The sequence below is a fragment of the Moschus berezovskii genome, chromosome 18, assembly GCF_049115385.1.
Source record: "Moschus berezovskii isolate FMDL1 chromosome 18, NW_MosBer_1.0, whole genome shotgun sequence".
NCBI classification, from domain to species: Eukaryota; Metazoa; Chordata; class Mammalia; order Artiodactyla; family Moschidae; genus Moschus; species Moschus berezovskii.
Window position 1 is genome coordinate 78,183,116 of NC_142477.1, and position 20,026 is coordinate 78,203,141.

Sequence of the window (20,026 nt, forward strand, 5' to 3'; positions counted from 1 at the left end):
GTGGGTTCTGTGCCCAGGGAGCAGGTGGCCCAGTCTGTCCACATACACGCCCCGCCAGACACTGTGCAACCATCTCCAGGGCCCTGGCCACAGCCCGTCTCAGGAGCGTGAGCTCTACCTTTAGAGGGAGGCTGCCGTTTGCAGCTGGTGTGGGTCCCATTATTGCAGGAATTAAACCCAGCAAAGAACCCAGGAGGTAAACAGGACAGAATAACTTGACCCTCCCAGGATCCGGCGCGAGGTCACAGGGAGGGCTGCAGGCAGGCCCTCCAGGCCTTCCCTGAGGCGCTTCCTCAGGGTGCAGACGCGCCAGCTGAATGGACTTGTGTCAGTCCCTCAGTCCTGTCTGATTCTTTGCGACCCCATGGACTTTAGCCCGTCAAGCTCTTTTGTCCGTGGGATTCTTTGGGAAGAATGCTGGAGTGGGTTGCCATGCCCTTCTCTGGGGGATCTTCCCAACTCAGGGACCAAATCCACGTATCTGGTGTCTCGTGCATTGCAGGCGGATTCTTTAGTGTCCGAACTACCAGGAAATGGAGTGTGGGCATCAGAGAAATGGACTCTTTAGAGATTGGGGGCTTTGCTGGACACTCCCTTCTCTTGTGGGGTGGCCTACCAGGTAGAGATGCAGTTTTCTGTGTCTGGCGGTGACCCTGTAGCTCTGGGCAGTCACCCCACAACCGCTGTACCTTTTCCCCAGCAGCTGTATGGAGCCACCCAGAGGCTGCGGCTGGCCCAGTCCCAGAACGCCCAGCGGGTGCGGCAGCTGTGGGAGGAGGTGGCACAGCTCGTGCCTGCAGGCCACGTGGCCGAGCTGCACCAGCTGCTGGAAGGGGAACAGCGGGCGGCACGGCGGCTCTAGGAGGAGGCCCGGGTGAGTGGGGACCGGGATCGGGGGCCAGCTGGGAGTGACGGGGAGGGCGAGTAGGCTCTCTGGTGCCAAGGGGAGGATGGCCCGACAGCCCTCTCCCCACGTGGGATGTTTCTGGAAGCCACGGGACCCGGCTTCCGCTGGGAGCTGGTGGGCATTGAGCGGCCGACCCTGAAGTCCCCCAGCCTGTTTTCTGGGCTGCGTGTGAAGGGCCACAAGAGAGGCCTGGGCAGAGATAGCCCTTCAGGAGTGCAGGCAGGGGCAAAGGTCCTGAGGTGGGCTGTGCTTGGCATGTTTAAAAGCAGCAAGGGGTGGTGGGGGGGTGCTGGTTGCACAAGAGATCAGCACAGTGACAGCACGGGCTTGGGGAGCCCTGCTGTGTGCCAGGCTCACATGTGGAAGCAGAGTTGCTGCCTTAAAAAGGGCAGCAGAACAGTGGCTCAGAGCGTGCACTAGGGGACTGGATCCTGGCTCCGCCACCTGAGCTGAGTGATTTAACTGAGTGAATGATTTAACTCTGTGCTTCCGTTTCTTTCAACCTCTGGAGGCAGTGGTTCCCACCTCAGAGCAGTCTCTCAGGCATCACTGAATCAGCACCTCAAAGTGCGAGCCTGGGGAAGCACATTTGGGTCCTCAGAGTTCATGGGTCAGTGGGAGGGTGAGGAAGGGCAGAGGGCCAGGTGCCTTTGTGAGGAAGGAATTTGTGCAAGATTGGGAAGGTGGGTAAAATCTAACATTTCTAAAACACATTCTAACGAAGAACAGCCTTATAGCAGTCGCAAACACGTTGTGCTGGAGAGACATTTAAGCTCGGACAGATTATTGGCAAAGGAAGTTTAGTCAGAGATCCTCTAGAAAGACTAGCATGTTTGGGGAAAGTCCACTTTGAGTCATTTAGGATTAAAATCCTAGGACAAAGAGTCTCTTCTCTGCTCACACTACAGTGAGAAATGCAGCTTTGTGGCTTGTCAGACATTTCTAACCATCCCTCCCTGTGGATGAAAGGTTAGCCAGATGCTCAGATTTTGTACACTTTGCTGATTTCCATTCTAAAGTAAATAAGCCTGAGATGATTCTTTTTAACATGTACCGGTGTTGATCTCTAACAGCCACTTGTTCAGGAAGCGCATGAAACACAGCTGAAAGCAACAGAAGAGCGGGTGGAGGAGGTGGAGACGCGTGTGAAGAACAGGGAAGCGCTCCTCTGAGAGCAGGCGGGAGAGCTGAAGGAACGGGTGAGTCAGGGACGCCGCCTGTGGGCGTCCGGGCAGCTGATGAGGGAGACAGGCCCCAGGAGAAGCCTGTGTCCTGGGGAAGTGCTGAGGAGGGGAGAGGAGGGCAGGGAGAGAGGGGAGAGCCGGGAGAGAGAGGCCTTGCTGTCCTCTGAGGTCTGCTTGGTGCTTCAGGAAGTGAAATGTGAGCATCTGTGGAAATGACTTCTCTTCCGCAGTGACCGAATGTGTTTTATCTGCAGCGCCCTGAGCCGCGGGGCCCCAGTTCGAGTCCCTCCGTGCAGGCTGCCCGCTCCAGACCCCCACTCCCCAGCTGTGTAGCCCCTGCCCTGCCGGCACTGCCGCCCTCCAACCTTTTCAGTCCCCAGGTCCTCACTTTCCTTCCCAGCCGTCAAACTCTTGGTGACCCCCCTACCTCCCAAGTCACTCTTGGCCAAATCTCAACCCCAAGTAAATCTTGAGGCTCCTACTTGCGGCGGGGGTGGGGGGTTGCGGGTAGGGGCGGACTGTCCCAATCGCCGCCTTTCCCCCACACCCCTCTCTGGGGGGCCCTTGCGCTCTGCCTCTGACCCCCAGCCCTTCTCCCCTCCTCTCAGTTGTGACTTGGGCTTGTGTCCCCGTAAGACCAGAAGGTCCCAGAGAAATGGCTGTGTCCTCAGCTCCCGCCGCCCCCTCTCCGGTCTCCTCGGCAGCGCCTTCCGGAGCCCTGGCCTTCCCAGTGAGTTCTCTGCTGCCTTGACGGGCGCCCCTTCTGACCTGTCTGCTCCCAGCCGCCCACCCACCCAGGGGCCCGTCTCACTCTTCAGCGCGGCCCTTGGTGCGGAGCAGAGCTCCCATCGCCCGCCCCGCGCCCCGCCTTTTGGGTCCTGGCAGCTGGGCACAGCAGTCATCCTTAGATACGTTGGAGCTGCCGGCCTTCCTCAGAGTAGACAGCGGCTTCTCCGGTGGCCTGGAGATTCTGCAGGACCTGGTCCCCTCCCCTCGGCCTCTTGCCCAGCCGGCATGGCGGCTCTGCCTTCCTCACGGGCCTCCTGGCCGTTCCTGCTACCTCCGCATGTGCCGGCCTCTGCCTGGGAGGTTTGCGCCAGGCAGCCTCCCCGACGTCCCCCATGCTTCTTTCAGGTCTCTCTGTTCACCTCAGGTTCAGCCGTGTGTCCCCCGCTTGGGTTCTTTGTTCACACGCCAGCAGACACTGCGTGCTCTGCTGGCTTCTCCCGTTAGAACACGTGCCTGTGGGAGCAGGGCCGTGGCCGGGCAGCACTTGGCCCGCAGCGCTGCTCAGTAGCTACTTGTGTGAGTGAACTCAGCGCGGACTTTCAAAGCCCAAAGCCGGGACCCTGTGTCTTTGCATCTTGACTGGTGTATCCCGTGTCCCCATCGCTGAAGCCCCTGTCGGTGTTGTGTGGGTGGCACCCAAGGTGCCTTGGTGCGTCCTGGCTGACATGGTGGGCCTGCAGAGCACACTGAGAGAAGCCAAACCTTTTGGGTACTCTTGGCAGTTTCCTCGTTGTCTTTTGGAGGCCTCCAGATTTGGGTCGTCTTGTCTTCATTTCGTGGTAAATCAGTGTGTACAAAGGTGGCTTGAGTTTTCTCTACCACATAGTTCGTCAGTTTCCTCTCTCGTGCCAGGATAACAAAGCCTGTCATTACATCCAACATGTCTCTGATTTGTAAGGTTCCCCGAACTAGTCTGAACGCATGTGGAGGAATAGGAAGGGAGAGCTGGTGGCGTGGCTGCGTTAGACGTGCAGTACACTGTGGCTTTCTCCCCTCTCCAGTTTGAAAAGAACACACGATCTGATCTGTTGCTCAAGGAACCCTGTGTGGAAAATGCTTACCTGACAAAAGCACTTCAAGTCACTGAAGAGAAACAATGAGGTGCCGAGAAAAAAATCCCGATTCTTGGAAGAAAAAGTTAGAGCTGTCAACAAACTACTCAGCAAGATTGCTATAGCATCCCTCGCTGTGTAGGCTGCTTTTCTTCCTGGAGTTCGTTTGGAAAGAACATCTTTTCGAGTAAACCACGGTGACGCTGTAACTTACTGTGGCTCACTGGCTGTACACCGCTGGATAGACGAGGATTGTGATTCTGTTTATTCCACAAGCGTTTAATGAAGGTCTGTGTGCCAGATGCTGGGGAAACAGGTTGGAAAAGACTACTGTTTTTTCAGTAGTCCTTGGGTAACTTCCAGAGTTATATTCCTGATTTTGCTCCCGACGAGCAAAACAGATTGTGGGGTTCTCAGCAAGGTAAATGGTAAAATAAAGCAATTTTCATGTTGCACTTCTGACCTTGGCTACAGAGATTCATCTGCAAAGTCAGGGCTCTCTAGTTTTACCATTGCAATGTTAGTGCTGTGGGTTCAGTCACTGGCATTCTCGATGGTGGATCGATATAGACACTCCAGAAACGTTGCACTTTCTGTGACTTTCAGCTGGCGATAAGGGATAGAGGAAGGAAGCCTTTTTGTCAGGGCCTGTTCCCCACGAGGGAGTCTGAACAGTGCTGGTATTTTAGGGCTGTGGACTCAGGGAGGATGGTATCCATTGTGAATGCGATATTTTCCTCATTGAAATGTCATCACCCTGGAAAGTGTATTATATGTTTAAAAAAAAAAGGAAAAAAGTATAGTTTTATATCCATGATATACAGAAATTATGGTCATTTGATTTATCAGAATAAACTACTGTAATATGAAGTCACTGTATTTGCAGTAAAATCCTTTTCTATTAAAACCAATTAACTTCTAAGTATTGTTTAAAATATTTCAAAGATATAGGAAAATAGTTCTATAGGAAGCATTCATATGTATTACATAAACACGCAGATGTGTGAAGGACACTGTTACAGCATCTTGGACAGAAGCCTAATCCCTGTTCTACTGCAGCCAACCTCTTCCCCTTCCTGGTGGCAACCGCTCTCCTGAAGCTGCTGTATGCTCCCTCCCCTCCATCTGTCTGCACACTTACTGGATGTGCTTGAAAGAGAAAAACCTTAAACTGCTGGAATCGATGGAAAGATCAGATCTGGGGTAGGAGGACTCAGCAACATGAAGTGGATTCTTCTCTCCGTGCACCTATGGGTCGCTTAACCTATGACAAAGGAGGCAAGGATAGACAGTGGAGAAAACCCTCTTCAATAAATGGTGCCGGGAAATCTGGACAGCTACCGTCAAAGAATGAAATTAGAACATTCTCAGATACCATACCCAAAAATATACTCAAAATGCATCCAAGACCTCAATGGGAACTTTTAGAGGAAAACATAGGCCGAACACACTTTGAGGGAATTCCCTGGCAGTGAGACTTGGCACTTTCACTGCTGTGGGCCTGAGTTCGATCCCTGGTCAGGGAACTAGGATCCCACAAGTGGCATGGCACAGCCAGAAAAAAAAGCACTCTGACATAAATTGCAGAAATATCCTTTTTGATCCATGTCTTTGAGTACCAAAAATAAAAACAAAAATAGACAAATGGGACTTAATTATACGTAAAAGCTTTTGCACACCAAAGGAAACAATAAACAAAATAAAAAACTAACAGAGAGGGAAAAAATATTTGCAAAGGAAGCAGCTGACAAGGGATTAATCTCCAAAATATACAGATAGCTCATGTAGCTCTATGTCACAAAAATAAGACAGCCAAAACCCGATTTAGCAAAGGGCAAAACAAATAAAAAGTAGAAATGGGCAGAAGACCTTAATAGACAGACCGATTGCCAGTAGGCGCACGAAATGATGGTCATCATCACTAATTATCAGAGAAATGCACGACAGAACTGCAACGAGGTATCACATCACTGGTCAGAATGGCCATCATCCAAAAGTCCACAGATAATAGAGGCTGGAGAGGGTGTAGCGAAAAGGAAACCCTCCTACATTATTGGTAAGACTGTCAATTGGTACAGCCACTATGGAGACCAGTATGGAAATTCCTTAAAAAGCTGAAAATATGATAGAACTACTGTATGATCCAGAAATCCCACTCTGGGGCATATACCTGGAGAAAACTATCATTCAAAAAGACACACATACACCAATGTTCATTCCAAACTCCCTTCCCATCCGAGGTTGCTACATGCCATTGAGCAGAGTGCCCCGTGCTGTACAGTGGGAAAGACAAACTGAGTTTTCAACCTTGGGGCCATCACTTACTGTCTGAGTGGCTTTGGTGAGGTTACTTAACCTTCCCCAAGGGAAGCATCCACTCAGCTTCTGCTGGAGGAACCAGGGAGATGGGTTCCCCTCTGTCCCCTTCCCAACAGCACATTCCTTGGTCCTGGTCCACTGGGACTTTGTCTTGTCCAGGCAGGAATGTTTAGGCCTGAGTTGTGCTCCTCTTCAGTCGCGAACCTTCCTCATTAGCCTTCCTCTACTCACCAGCCTGGGGTCTGGGGCCTGGTGCCCACCCGTCCCAGGCCCACTGCCTCCTGGCCTCCTGCCCACTCTCCAGAGCAGCTGGGCCCCTCCTTCCTCCCCAGCCTTGCCTTGATTATACCTGATGCCCACCCTTACGAGACTAGCGTTCCACCTGGTGACAGTGCATCCCTGATTCTGCAGAAACAGTGATAACGCACAAGTTAACAAGAGTAGTGACCGCTGCCACGTGTACGCTTAACAAAATGCCCCTTCACTCTGCGTGATAACCTCCAGCACCCACAACTTCATAAAGCTGGATGAGACAATTGAGGCTGAGGGTTTAAAGTTACTATTTGAGCTGGGATTTGCACAGGCACGGCCTGCCTGCCACCAAAATCTGACTCCTTCTCCTGCACCCCTTGGTTTTTCTGGATCACTGTGGGGGTTAGTTTATATTCGTGCCAAATCAGTACTGGAACGGCCTTGCTGGGTGAGAGCTATCCCTCTTCCTCCCCAGGCAAACAGTCTAATTTGCAGGCTGAGATCACAGTAGACGGGAGATAGATACGTGGATCCGTAGACAAATGGAGAAAATAAATTGGTTGAAATATCTGAGGCTCATTTAGGGGCGGAGCCAGAGTAATAATTCCAAAGGATTGCAGCATCCCGAGCTTTGTCTTTTCCAGGTACTACTATGATCTCTCTTAAAACTGAGGGCCCAGACATGGCCTTTGGGTTCTGCCCTCCTACAGATGTGGTTGATTTAAGCGTCTGAACACCAGCATCCCACTTTCCTTTAAACAGATTTCTTGTGCTCTGACAGCTTCAGAAGCTAACCAGGGAGCAGATGTGGACACAGCAACCCAAAGACTGCTTGGAGCTGCCGGCTGCACTTGCCTGGATCCTGGAGAAATAATTCTCCAATCCCTCAGCCTGAAAACAGCCCCAGGGCCCATCCGTGATAAAGAATCTCTCTCTCCACCCCACACACACCCACGTTCAGACCTGGGCCAATTCCACCCCCTTTCAGCTTGGCTGTTGCCTGTCCTGCGGTTTCAGGAATGATAGGTTGACGCTACACTGTGAGTTTGGATGAGAATGTGCTCTTGAGCAAATGTGTGTTTCCTGCTTCTTTGCAGCCTCAGCCACTACCTGGAAAGAGAAAAAAGCTCATTGCGCTTTCCTGGGAGCCAGGCTGAGGCAGGTTGAACATCCGCTCCAGCTGTTCTCCACTCCTGGGATACGTTTAATCAGAGCACAGTGTGTCAGCCGCACAGACACAGGGCAGGAGTCCCCTCCCCGCCGGGAAGTGATAACAGCCCCCTGACTGCATGCATGTCAACCCGCCCCCCACCCATCGATGGGGACAGATCAGTGACTGAGGGTCTTGAGCTCTTTTTCCCTCCAGTGAGGATCCAGCGCGTGGCCTCACCATGTGATGTTTATACCCTGGTAACGTCACTGGCAGCTTTCTCTGAACCTGACCATCTAGCACCCATGACCTGAAGTGCTGCGAGCTCTCCCCCTTCACCTGCAGGCAAGCCATTTGCTTTCCGCTCCTCTCCACTCCGGTGGCAGAGAGAACAATTCCGCAGAGTGAGAGAGCAGAATCGAGGCTGTGGCGAGGAGGAGAGCGGGGGTGGGGGTGGGTGGGGGGGTGGGCAGCTCCTTCAGGGTGTTTGGTTGTGGGTTGAGCACCGTTGAGACTGCAGGGGAAGGGGGCAGCATAGTTGAGGGAGAGGTGGTTTTGTTTTTTGTAATTTATTTGTAACTGAAGGATAATTGCTTTACAGTATTGTGTTAGTTTCTGCCAAACATCAGCATGAATCAGCCACAGGACAGAGGGCGTTTTTGTTTTGAAAGATGGTAGCCATCCTGGTCAAAGCTTCTCGGTCCCTGCTGTTCCTGATATCAGACGCTGTTTTCCCATGTAAACTAGCTTCCCTGTTAGCTCAGCTGGTAAAGAATCCACCTGCAATGCAGGAGACCCCAGTTTGATTCCTGGGTCAGGAAGAACCACTGGAGAAGGGATCGACTGGCTACCCGCTCCAGTACTCTTGGGATTCCTTGGTGCTCAGCTGGTAAAGAATCTGCCTGTGTTGCAAGAGATCTCGGTTCTATCTCTGTGTTGGGAAGATTCCCCTGGAGAAGGGCAAGGCTACCCACTCCAACATTCTGGCCTAGAGAATTCCATGGACTGTATAGTCCATGGCATAGCAAAGAGTCAGACACGACTGAGCGGCTATCACTTTCACTTTTCATGCTTTTCATAAATGGCCTTTATTGTATTGAGGAAATTCCTATTTTATTGAATTTTTTTTAATCATGAAGGGGTTTTAAATTTTGTCAAGTGTTTTTTATGCATAGTCTTACTTCTAATTCTTACTTGAATGTTGGTAGAATTGAGCTTTAAATCCATTTGGTCGTAAGCTTTTAACTTTGGGGAATTTTTTTTTTTTAATTAATATTTGAATCTCCTTATTTGTTACTGGAGTGGTGAGTTTTTCTTTTTTTTTCTTGTTTTAGTCTTGACAGGGTGTATGTTTCTCAGATTTTATCTGTTTCTTCTAGGTTCTCCAATTTGTAATTGTTCATCAATAATAATGGTCCCTTATGATTTTGCTGCTTTACTTCTCAGGTTGTAATGTCGCTTTCCTTTGTGTGTTTATTGCAGTTTCCTCTCTTTCCTTCTTACCTTAGGTAAAGGTTTATTGATACTGTTTCTTTCTTTCGAAAAATGCACTTGCAGTTCTTGCACATGCACACTGGACATTCTGGCACCCGGGCAATGTGTTTAGAGGTGTCGCTTAGCCACGATGATTCTGGGATGAAAGATTCCAAACCGTTGAGCTTCCCAGCTGGGAGGTTGTGGTGGGACGGCTCTGGCTTACCTGTAGTGCTCATGTTGGGTTTAGGAGACTGTGAAGAGCCGAGGGGGAGGTGAGGTGTGTTTGGAGCCCATAGGCTCTGCGATGAAGAAGATTTGGGGCTACAGGAGTAAGAAGGGCGTGTCGCCCTTCGGCTCCTCCATCAGCCCGGGGAGAGACAGAGGTCATCATGGAACCAACTTCCAGCCCGGGTACCACATCCGAGACAAGGACCTCGGAAAGGTCCACAACGCTGCCAGCGTAGGCAATGTAGCCAAAGTGCAGCAGGTTTTGTTGCTCGGAAAGAATGGCCTAAACGACAGGGACAAGATGAACAGGTAAGCGGGGTGGAAGGGGCTGGCAGGGGTCCCTCCTGTGAGTTTCCCCCGCAAGGCTCGCAGACGGCTTTGTGGAATCCAGCGCCCCACAGGCTTGATAGGCTGCAAAAGCCTTACCTGGTTTGGGACCCGCTTATAATTTTCCTTAGAGAGCACTTTACTGGTCGTTTGAAAAGTTATTTAACTGAATGTCAGTAATCACAGAACTGAAATAAAATATGAATAGCATCTTTGTTTCTTCTTCTTCCTCCTCCTTTTCATTTGTCATTATGCATGCGTTAACATGATGTACTCATGAGTAAGAACTCTCAAGTTCTATCGCCCTCAAGAAATCTTCTGGAACTCCCTGGCTCTCACATTGTTTTTCTCATTCGATTTGTGAAAACTCTTCTCTCCATGGATCGTCCATTGTGTATATTGGCAGTGGACAGATTTTTGATGTTGTCAGCATCTAATTTTTAATGTACACGTTTTTATATCATCATGTTATATATTACAGAAAACTGCATAGTGAGAAAAATAATCCCCATGACAGGTCAACTTCTGGGTTAAAAATTCTTCGGATACAATTCAGTATCCGTTTTATATCAGTGTACACTTCTGTGTCTATGTTCCTTGCTGAAGGACCTTTTAGGAGACAGCATTGAAGTAGGAAGCTGACTGTGTCCTTGAATAGGAAGACATTCTCTTAGGATATATGGTCTTCCCATGTTTAAACCAAATAAACATATCGTGGTTTTAAAGATTTTGGGTTACACATGCTGTCCTTGTGATGAAACGGAAAGTTTTGTATAGTAGACAAAGATTTGCCCTTTTAGATATCAAAATTTGCTTAATGACATTTTCTATTAGAGAAGATAAACTATGTGTAGATGGTGGAGAAATAACCTGGTAACTATTTAGAGAAAAGTAACTGGATTTTTATCTCACCAAAAAGTTTCAGATGGAGTATGGATCAAAACTTTTAAATACACAGGGTGAGAAAAGTACCAGAAGAAAACGGAAATTCCTATTTATATGTTTTTTGTGTGCTGACAAAGACCTCTCTTTTCTGCTTCTGCTGTTTATTAACCTTAATATTTTTTTTTTAATTGGATGGTAATTGCTTTACCATGTTGTGTTGGTTTCTCCTATACAACATCATAAATCAGTTGGACGTATACATATATCCCACCCCAGAGACCTCTCTAAGAATGATTTCAAAGGCAAGAATTCTGGAGTTTCCTGGGTTTTGGCACCAAAAAAAAAAAAAAAAAAATTTAAGAAAAAATCTGAAAGTTGATTTAGCAACCCTCCAAATTTAAAAATCTCTGTAGCTCAAGCTGTCTGTAGGGAAGTCGAACGAGCACAGGGCTTTTCTTTCTGGCACTAATAGGAATGTGGCACAGATAAAAATCATTTGTCACTTTCAACTTATTTTAGAATTTTTCATGAGGATTGGTATCCTGTGACAACTTTCAGCCTTTTCAGAAGTCAAGGGAATCTTGGGAATTTCCTGGCAGTCCAGTGGTTAAGACTCACTGCTCTGGGCCCAGGGTTTGCTCTCTGGTGAGGGAACTAAAATCCCGCAAGCTACAAAGATATATTGTACAGCATGGGGAATATAGCTAATATTTTATAGTCACTTTAAAGGCAATCTAACCTTTCACAATTGTGGATCACTGTGTTGTGCACCTGTATTATATAATAGCATATAAGATACATCATCTCTAAAGCAAACTTAGGCGAAAACACCTCATGGTAATTAGACCAACAGGAAAAACGAGAAATGAACAAACAAAAATGCTACAATTTATCGTTGTAAAGACTGTGAATTATAAATTACGTTCCAATGTCAGAGACGTTAAAATGTGAGAAAATGAGCATATTAGAATCATCGAAGTATAAGGTTGTCTCTGATCCTCAAAACATATCTGCAAAGGAGGTGTAACATCCTTTGACTTCATTCAGATGTTTTCCTTGTAAGAGAGTAGGAATAGTAGTAAGTCTGATAATATAATCTAACAATTACTAGCTGTTATCTGTGCCAGGAACGGTTCTGAACCCTGTGCATGGATCTCACTGAAGCATCGCAGCGGTGCCCTGTGAGATAACTGCTACTCTCTCTCCATTTTGCTGATGAGGAAACTGAGGCACAGAGAGGCTGAGTGGCAGCTACTGAGTGACAGAGTGAAAGTCAAGGTCAAACCCAAGTTGAGCTGAGTCTCGAGGTCTTGCGCATTCTATTCAAGTAGACTGTTCTTTCATTGCTGTGTAAGAGGAGCTAAAGCTAATATATGCTGCTCTTTCTCCAGAAGAAAACAAAATATTTGTTTTAGAGCGATAGGAGTACCATGCTATTGAGTGTTTTCAGTCACGTGAACAGTTGTTTGTTTTGAAACAGTTACGCTACAGTTTCCAAAACCTGCTCTTGCTTTCGTAGGACTGCCCTCCACCTGGCCTGTGCCAATGGCCATTCAGCGGTGGTCACTGTCCTCCTGGAGAGGAAATGCCGGCTTGACTTTGGTGATCATGAAAGCAGGACGGCGCTGATGAAGGTATGGGGCAGCGACCCGTGTCCCCACGAGATGGATGCGGTTTAACCACTGAGACTGAAAATGACTTTATCTCACTGAAATATAGGGGACTGGGGAAGCTTGTGGACTGTTGACTTTGCATTCCTAGAATTTACACTCTGTTTCTTGGCACAACACTGACAGGCCGTAGAATGCCAAGAGGAGGAGTGTGCGACTCTTCTGCTGGGGCCTGGTGCCGACCCGAATGGCGTGGACGCCTGTGGCAACACCGCTCTCCACTGCGCTGTCTTTTGCCACAACTTATCACTCGCAGCAAAGCTGCTTTCCTACAATGCCTATGTCGACGCCAGGAACAAGGTATCAGTCAGCTGACTTTATTTATCAAATGTTTGTGAAGCACTTTCTTAATCTACAAGTGTTTTATTTGGAACAGTATGTAAATAGGTAAACTCAGTCGTGCCCATGAGGGGCTGTTACCATGGAAACAGTTGCAAACCCGAGTCGGGGGCAGGGGTGAAAAAAGTTGGTGCCCCCAGAAAGGGCAGAGCTCTGTCTGCCAGCCACCGTTCTACCCCAGAAGGAAGCTTTTCCCATTAGAACGTGCGTGGGAGTGAGTGGTAGGCTCCGAGCCCACAGGAAATGAAGGCTTGCGGGGAGTGAAGTGATGTGGGGACTGGCTGTCTACAGGGGCTCAGGGAACGTGCCCCGTTGGGGGTGGGCAGAGGAGGAAGGAGACCCAGTGCCCAGCAGGGGGAGTTGGGTGAGTGCAAGTGGGCCTGGGAGGCAGCAGGCCTGGAGCCCTGAGCCCTCCAGGACCCCGGGTTCTGAGATCCGGCTAGGAGGGTCAGGTCATGTTTGACACCCAGCAAGGGCGTTCACTTACACCTCGGGGTCTTCCACGCTCAGCCCCGGGGAGCTGCTCGGCGGGGTTGCAGCGGTGCCTGGGGAGCTGCCCCTCCTGCTCTTTCTTCACGAAGCACGTGAAGTCCAGCCTCTGCAGCCCCACCAGGGACTCACTCCATCTCACAGGTGGGCTCAGTTGTCCGTGTTTGGAAGCTCCAGTCTTCCCTGAGTGAAAGTATTTTGAAGGAACCAAACTGTCTAAGATTTCACTTTAAATCATGATATTTCTCAACCATTAGAGAGGAAAGCATTCCTTTATGTGTTCATGGCCGGTATTCGTCATCACACCGCGCTTGTTAAAGGTAAAGCATTTTCCAAATATTTTCTCCCTCTGAAGGTTTTTTTTTTCTTCTTCTTCTTTGTAATCAGTCTGAACTAACCCAGTGAAGCCAAATTTGCCTCAGTAGACTTTGTCTTAAAATTCAAACATAACGAAAGCATTTTACCACATAATGCACATCTTGGTTGGAAGAGGGTGTTTGCTATGACCAGTGCATTCTCTTGGCAAAACTCTATTAGCCTTTGCCCCGCTTCATTCCGTGCTCCAAGGCCAAATTTGCCTGTCACTGCAGGTGTTTCTTGACTTCTTACTTTTGCATTCCAGTCCTCTGTAATGAAAAGGACATCTTTTTTGGGTGTTAGTTCTAAAAGGTCTTGTAGGTCTTCATAGAACCGTTCAACTTCACTGGATCATGGAGAAAGCAAAAGAGTTCCAGAAAAACATCTATTTCTGCTTCATTGACTATGCCAAAGCCTTTGTGTGGATCACAATAAACTATGGAAAATTCTGAAAGAGATGAGAATACCAGACCATCTGACCTGCCTCTTGAGAAACCTGTATGCAGGTCAGGAAGCAACAGTTAGAACTGGACATGGAACAACAGATTGGTTCCAAATAGGAATAGGAGGACGTCAAGGCTGTATATTGTCACCTTGCTTATTTAACTTATATGCAGAGTACATAATGAGGAACGCTGGGCTGGACAAGCATAAGCTGGGATCAAGATTGCTGGGAGAAATATCAATAACCTCAGATATGCAGATGACACCACCCTGATGGCAGAAAGTGAAGAGGAACTCAAAAGCCTCTTGATGAAAGTGAAAGAGGAGAGTGAAAAGGTTGGCTTGAAGCTCACCATTCAGAAAACAAAGATCATGGCATCTGGTCCCATCACTTCATGGGAAATAGATGGAGAAACAGTGGAAACAGTGTCAGACTTTATTTTTTGGGGCTCCGAAATCACTGCAGATGCTGATTGCAGCCATGAAACTAAAAGACGCTTACTCCTTGGAAGGAAAGTTATGACCAACCTTGATAGTATATTAAAAAGCAGAGACATTACTTTGCCAACCAAGGTCCGTCTAGTCAAGGCTATGGTTTTTCCAGTGGTCATGTATGGATGTGAGAGTTGGACTCTGAAGAAAGCTGATCGCCGAAGAATTGATGCTTTTGAACTGTGGTGCTGGAGAAGACTCTTGAGAGTCCCTTGGACTGCAAGGAGATCCAACCAGTCCATTCTAAAGGAGCTCAATCCTGGGTGTTCATTGGAAGGACTGATGCTAAAGCTGAAAAACTCCAATACTTTGGCCACCTCATGCGACGAGTTGACTCAGTGGAAAAGACTCTGATGCTGGGAAGGGTTGGGGACGGGAGGAGAAGGGGACGACAGAGAATGAGATGGCTGGATGGCATCACCGACTCGATGGACATGAGTTTAAGTGAACTCCGGGAGTTGGTGATGGACAGGGAGGTCTGGCGTGCTGTGATTCATGGGGTCGCAAAGAGTCGGACACGACTGAGTAACTGAACTGAACTGAGACATCTTGGTGCTGTTGACAGATTCCCATTTTATGAAAAATGATTTATATAAGCACGGTTTCTCTCTCATTGCTCAAGTCTTAAGAGGGTAAAAGGAAAGGAAAAGGAGTGAGCAAGTGAAAAGTGCAAGTCAAGCTGGAATTTTGGCAGTTGGGAAATGCCAAGAAGAGGATTGATTTATTTTAATATCTATTTATTTAGCTGTGCTGGGCTTAGTTTCAGCATGTAGGATGTAGTTTCCTGACCGGGGGTCGAACCCAGGCCCCCTTTACTGGGGCCGCCACGGAAGTCGCGAGAGTTTAGCTTGTGCTTTTTTATTCCCTTCCGTTGATATATTTCTGTGAGGTGCTTTTCAGTTTTCAGGGATAATAGTTGTTATTTTGAAAAAGAGTGTGAGTGACTTGTAAACTTGCCTAGGGGCCAGTTTTAAGAAGACTGTGAGCAAAACAGACTGGCAGTGAACAGGTGGCGATTAAGTGGGAATTGAGAGAGAAGAACAAATAATTAACTGATATATTATCCTATTCTGGCAGAACCATCCACTTAGATAAGCGTCTAGACTCTGCTCTCCCATCTAGAATGTCTTGATGGGAAGGAAGTAAGGGGTTTATGAATAATGAGATCAGGTTGCCTTTTGGGATTCCTCGTCCCTGTTCTTGGAGAAGGCAATGGCAAGCCACTCCAGTACTCTTGCCTAGAAAATCCCATGGATGGAGGAGCCTGGTAGGCTGCAGTCTGTGGGGTCGCTAAGGGTCGGACAGGACTGAGTGACCTCACTTTCACTTTTCACTTTCACACATTGGAGAAGGAAATGGCAACCCATTCCAGCGTTCTTGCCTGGAGAATCCCAAGGATCGGGGAGCCTGGTGGGCTTCCGTCTGTGGGGTCACACAGAGTCGGACACGACTGAAGTGACTTAGCAGCAGCAGCAGCAGTCCCTGTTCTACCACTGTGTACCCAGGAAAATTTTAAAAATTGCAGTTTTGATGACTCTTCCCTCTTGCCCTTTTCTCTTTTATTCAAACCTTCTCGTAAGAGAAGGAATTGGCCGTGTAAGTAAGAGATCAGACTGGAGTGGTTGCTGCCCTAATTCTCAGCTATATTCTGCTGGTGAATCACAATTATTTGGGAAAACATTAAAAATTTATAAGCCTAGGCTGTTCCTTGAAGATTTTGACTGAGTAAATGGAGGAACGCTTGGACGTGTGTATTTAGAACTATTCCCTTGATTGGAAGGACTGATGCTAAAGCTGAAAAACTCCAATACTTTGGCCACCTTATGCGACGAGTTGACACACTGGAAAAGAGTCTGATGCTAGGAGGGATTGGGGGTGGGAGGAGACGGGGACGACAGAGAATGAGATGGCTGGATGGCATCACCGACTCGATGGACGTGAGTTTGAGTGAACTCCAGGAGTTGGTGATGGACAGGGAGGCCTGGCGTGCTGTGATTCATGGGGTCGCAAAGAGTCAGACACGACTGAGCTACTGAACTGAACTGAACTGACTGAGATTCTGATCCAGCCCTTGATGAATAACTCTGGAGTGAATATATGTAATTTCTAAATGCACCTATCACAAAAGAAAGTGGTCTCTAGAAGCATTGGAGTTTGATCAATGGTAGCTTCTTCCATCAGCTCCCTCCTTTCCAACGATATTAGCCTGACTCTTTCTCTGCCCCTGTGTTTGAGACATTAAAAGGAGGATCTTTGGCTGTGTCTATGGGCTTGAACCAGAGCTCCTTTTCCTTCCAACCACTCATCATTCAGTGACGGTCCGAGAGTCTTTAGAGATTTGCTCATGTTGAAGTCACTTCGTCTGTAGAGTCTGACCCTTTAAGGCTTTTGCACCAAAGCGTCTGCCTGCAGTGCAGGAGACCTGGGTTCCATCCCTGGATCAGGAAGACCCCCTGAAGAAGGAAATGACAACCCACTCCAATACTCTTGCCTGGAAAATCCCATGGACAGAGAAGCTTGGTAGACTACAGTCCATGGGCTCGCAAAGAGTCGGACACGACAGAGTGACTTCACTTTCTTCACTTTCACTTTCACTTATCATCCAGGTCATTAGGTCAACAGATGTTTGGTACCAACAGGGTTTTCCTGGCTGCAGTAATAGTAACTCAGGAGCCTTTTTTAGTGTCAGCTGCCGGACAGACTCTTGCAAGGATTGCTGATCCCTGGCATAGGCAGATGAGAGCTTTAAAACCCGTGAAGTTAGTAACAGTACAGAGGGGAATTGTTTTAAGCATTTATTTTCAGCAGGCTTGGAAAGTCATTATCCGTTCGATTAACAATCTAGAAGAATTCTAGAGCCAGATTGTAGTTTCAACAGGCAGTGGAAATATTCTTGACTGTGATTTCTGAGTCTTTTTAAAAGAATTTGTTTACTTGAATTATGAGTCTTAATAGCCGTATTTGTTACGTATTGGGACCCACTCTTTTTGTGAAACATATGATACTAAACAAAGGAAAGGTTTCACTTATAAATATTTGCTTTAGACCCACCTGTTTGGAAACAGCAAACATAAACCAAAAGTGGGCCAGAGAGCAAACATGGCCCTGGATCTGTTTCGTGACCTCCACACCGTGAGTCAGCACTTCAAATTCAGGAGGCTCAGGCAGAAGTTCAGGCTTCTCCAAGGACCAAACCCGGACCCGCTTGCGCCCATCCTACTGTTTGGTCTGCGTGCAGAGGCCACCCCTTCTGTATGGGACATGTGTTTTCGGGGTTACTGGTCTCACCTGGCTTTTTTACTTCCTCAGCTCATCAGCTTTCCGTCCATAAACATTTGCGTTTCCAATTTTTGATGGATAGTTTATTTTGAGAAATATTTGAAGGTTTTGAAGACAGTAATTAATCCGTCATTGATTTCACATTTCAAAAGCTCTCTTAAGAACAGGATTGAATTTTTCAAATTAGAATTTTTAAGTTGGTTGTGGCGGTTTCACACTGAATAATTCTCACAAGCACACAAGATTGTAAGAGCACAGGGAGAGCTTGTGGAAGAGCAACTCCCCAAGAAAATGTTGAGTGTGTATTTATTGGAAATTTTATGTTGCAATCTTTAACTAAGAGCAGTAAAGCAAGACAGACACCAGAATTCTAGGATTTTGGAAGCTTCCTCCTGGTGGTCTGGAGGTAATCACACGAGAGTCATCAGGAAGGGTCTTTGAAGATAAGGTGGGGAGGGCGCTCATTCTGCGTGCAGTTAGCATCTAGCTAATGCCGACCTGTCAGCCAGAACGTCTGACTTAAGGAAGGGCGGTGGAAAGAGCAAGCAAGGAAGAGAGAATGAGTAGGATTAAATTCCAGGAGACATTTCTGAGAAAGCAGTAAAACAGGGTTCCCACAGTTGATTTTTTGAAAAAAAAAAAAAGTTTCTCTCTTTGCATGTTCATGTACAGAACAGTATTCGAACTGGAATGTCTGTAAACCTTTTGAGTTTACTCATGGTTCATCCTTGGATAGGGTATGCATGCTACAGATAGTATTAAATATTTCTACCTCAGCATTGTTCCTAAAATACGCCGTTGATACAGTAGCTAAGGGATACCTGCACCCCCTGCATTGGGAGCTTGACTCTGAGCCACTGGCCCACCAGGGAAGGCCCAGGGGAGGAGCATATTAAAGAGAAAGAAGGTGCCCAGGGCGATGAGGAGGGCAGGGCTCTCTTTCATTTACTGCCTGACTTTTATTTTTAAGTTCAGAGGATCTATTGCATGATTTTAATTTCAGTTTAGAAGTAGGTTAACTGTATACATTAGAAATGGTTTTCCTGTTTTCCAGGATGACCTGACACCACTGTTAGTTGCGATCTGTGAAAGGAGAGAGCAAATGGTGGAGCTTTTAGTAATGAACAAAGCAAATATACATGCAGTTGATAAGAAGAAAAGGTACTGTTGTTCATTTTCTTTTTAAAACCCTTAGTGCTGTTCTAGGATGGTAATATCAAGATTAAATGAATAAGAGGATTCATTTGTGATCAACACATCATCACTTAGGTAGATAATCAATTATTCTGACTGGGAATGATGAACAATATATAGCAGGAATATATAGCAGGAATCATATTCCTTTATAATATTGACTGATGTCATATGCAGCCTGTTTTTTGTGTGTGTGTTTGATCTTGTAATAGCTGAGGGATTTCAAATTAGTTTTATTAGCGTTATGAAATATGGGTTCTGCTTTTTAGTTTACCTCATGACAGTATCGGGTTTCTTCATTCTAGTAAAAGGATTCTTTAACCTCTACTTTGTATATATGTATTTTTAAAAGATGCAAAGTAAACCTACAAGACTTGATTTAGTCTTTTGGATAACTCTTTGCTTTAAATTACTTTCTTTGAAGCATGCTGATATTATTAGGTTGCAAAAGAGTCAGATACAACATAGCGACTAAATAACAGCAGCCACAAAACGAGATTATCACTCACTGTCAGCAGATCCTGTGGGCTCATCAGTTTTTATCCTTTCTCATTTGAGTCCATTTTGATATTTTCTTTTTTTTTTTTTATTGGAGGCAAATTACTTTCCATTAATATATTGGTTGGTTTTGCCACATATTGACACGAATCTGCCCCGGGTGTACATGCGTTCCCCTTCTTGAACCCCCCTCCCACCTCCCTTTTCCCCATATCCTCCCTCCAGGTCATCCCCGTGCACCAGCCCCAAGCATCCTGTATCATGTGTCGAACCTGGACTGGTGATTCATTTCACATATGACAATATACATGCTACAATGCCATTCTCCCAAATCATCCCACCTTCACCCTCTTCCACAGAGTCCCAAAGACTGTTCTATACACCTATGTCTCTTCTGCTGTCTCATCTAGTTTTTAATACAGGTAGAAGGAAGAAAGATAGCTTTGATTGGATAAACAGTTCCCTTAACACAGAAAAGTCAGAGGTGGACGATACAGAGGCAAATGATGGGCTTTAGATTCAGACTAGGTTCAATTCCTAGGTTCTAGGTTTCCTAGGAATTGATTAGGGTTTTTTCTCATCAGCAAATAAGTTTCCTGATACGAAAGGCAAATAGTACTGCGTCTTTCAAAGGTGCCCGTGTGTGAGAAAGATTTTATATATAGTATTTCATTTAAGGGCCCTAGCACATGCTT

The 20,026-nt window shown here is 47.0% G+C and overlaps 1 protein-coding gene across 40 annotated transcripts in view; it reads left to right on the top strand.

The window, feature by feature from the left end:
- LOC129560676 (ankyrin repeat domain-containing protein 26-like) overlaps positions 1–20,026 on the top strand; it is a 210,309-nt gene that overhangs the window by 80,303 nt on the left and 109,980 nt on the right. For 29 of the 40 annotated variants that reach the window (XM_088827785.1, XM_088827784.1, XM_088827788.1 and 26 more), the window contains 5 exons: positions 701–874; positions 1,981–2,106; positions 12,089–12,203; positions 12,366–12,539; positions 18,694–18,800. In XM_088827785.1, coding sequence (XP_088683911.1) covers positions 12,198–12,203; positions 12,366–12,539; positions 18,694–18,800 — 287 coding nt within the window. In that variant the 5' untranslated portion in view covers positions 701–874; positions 1,981–2,106; positions 12,089–12,197. The other 11 variants (XM_088827811.1, XM_088827809.1, XR_016035241.1 and 8 more) reach the window with 9 other exon arrangements.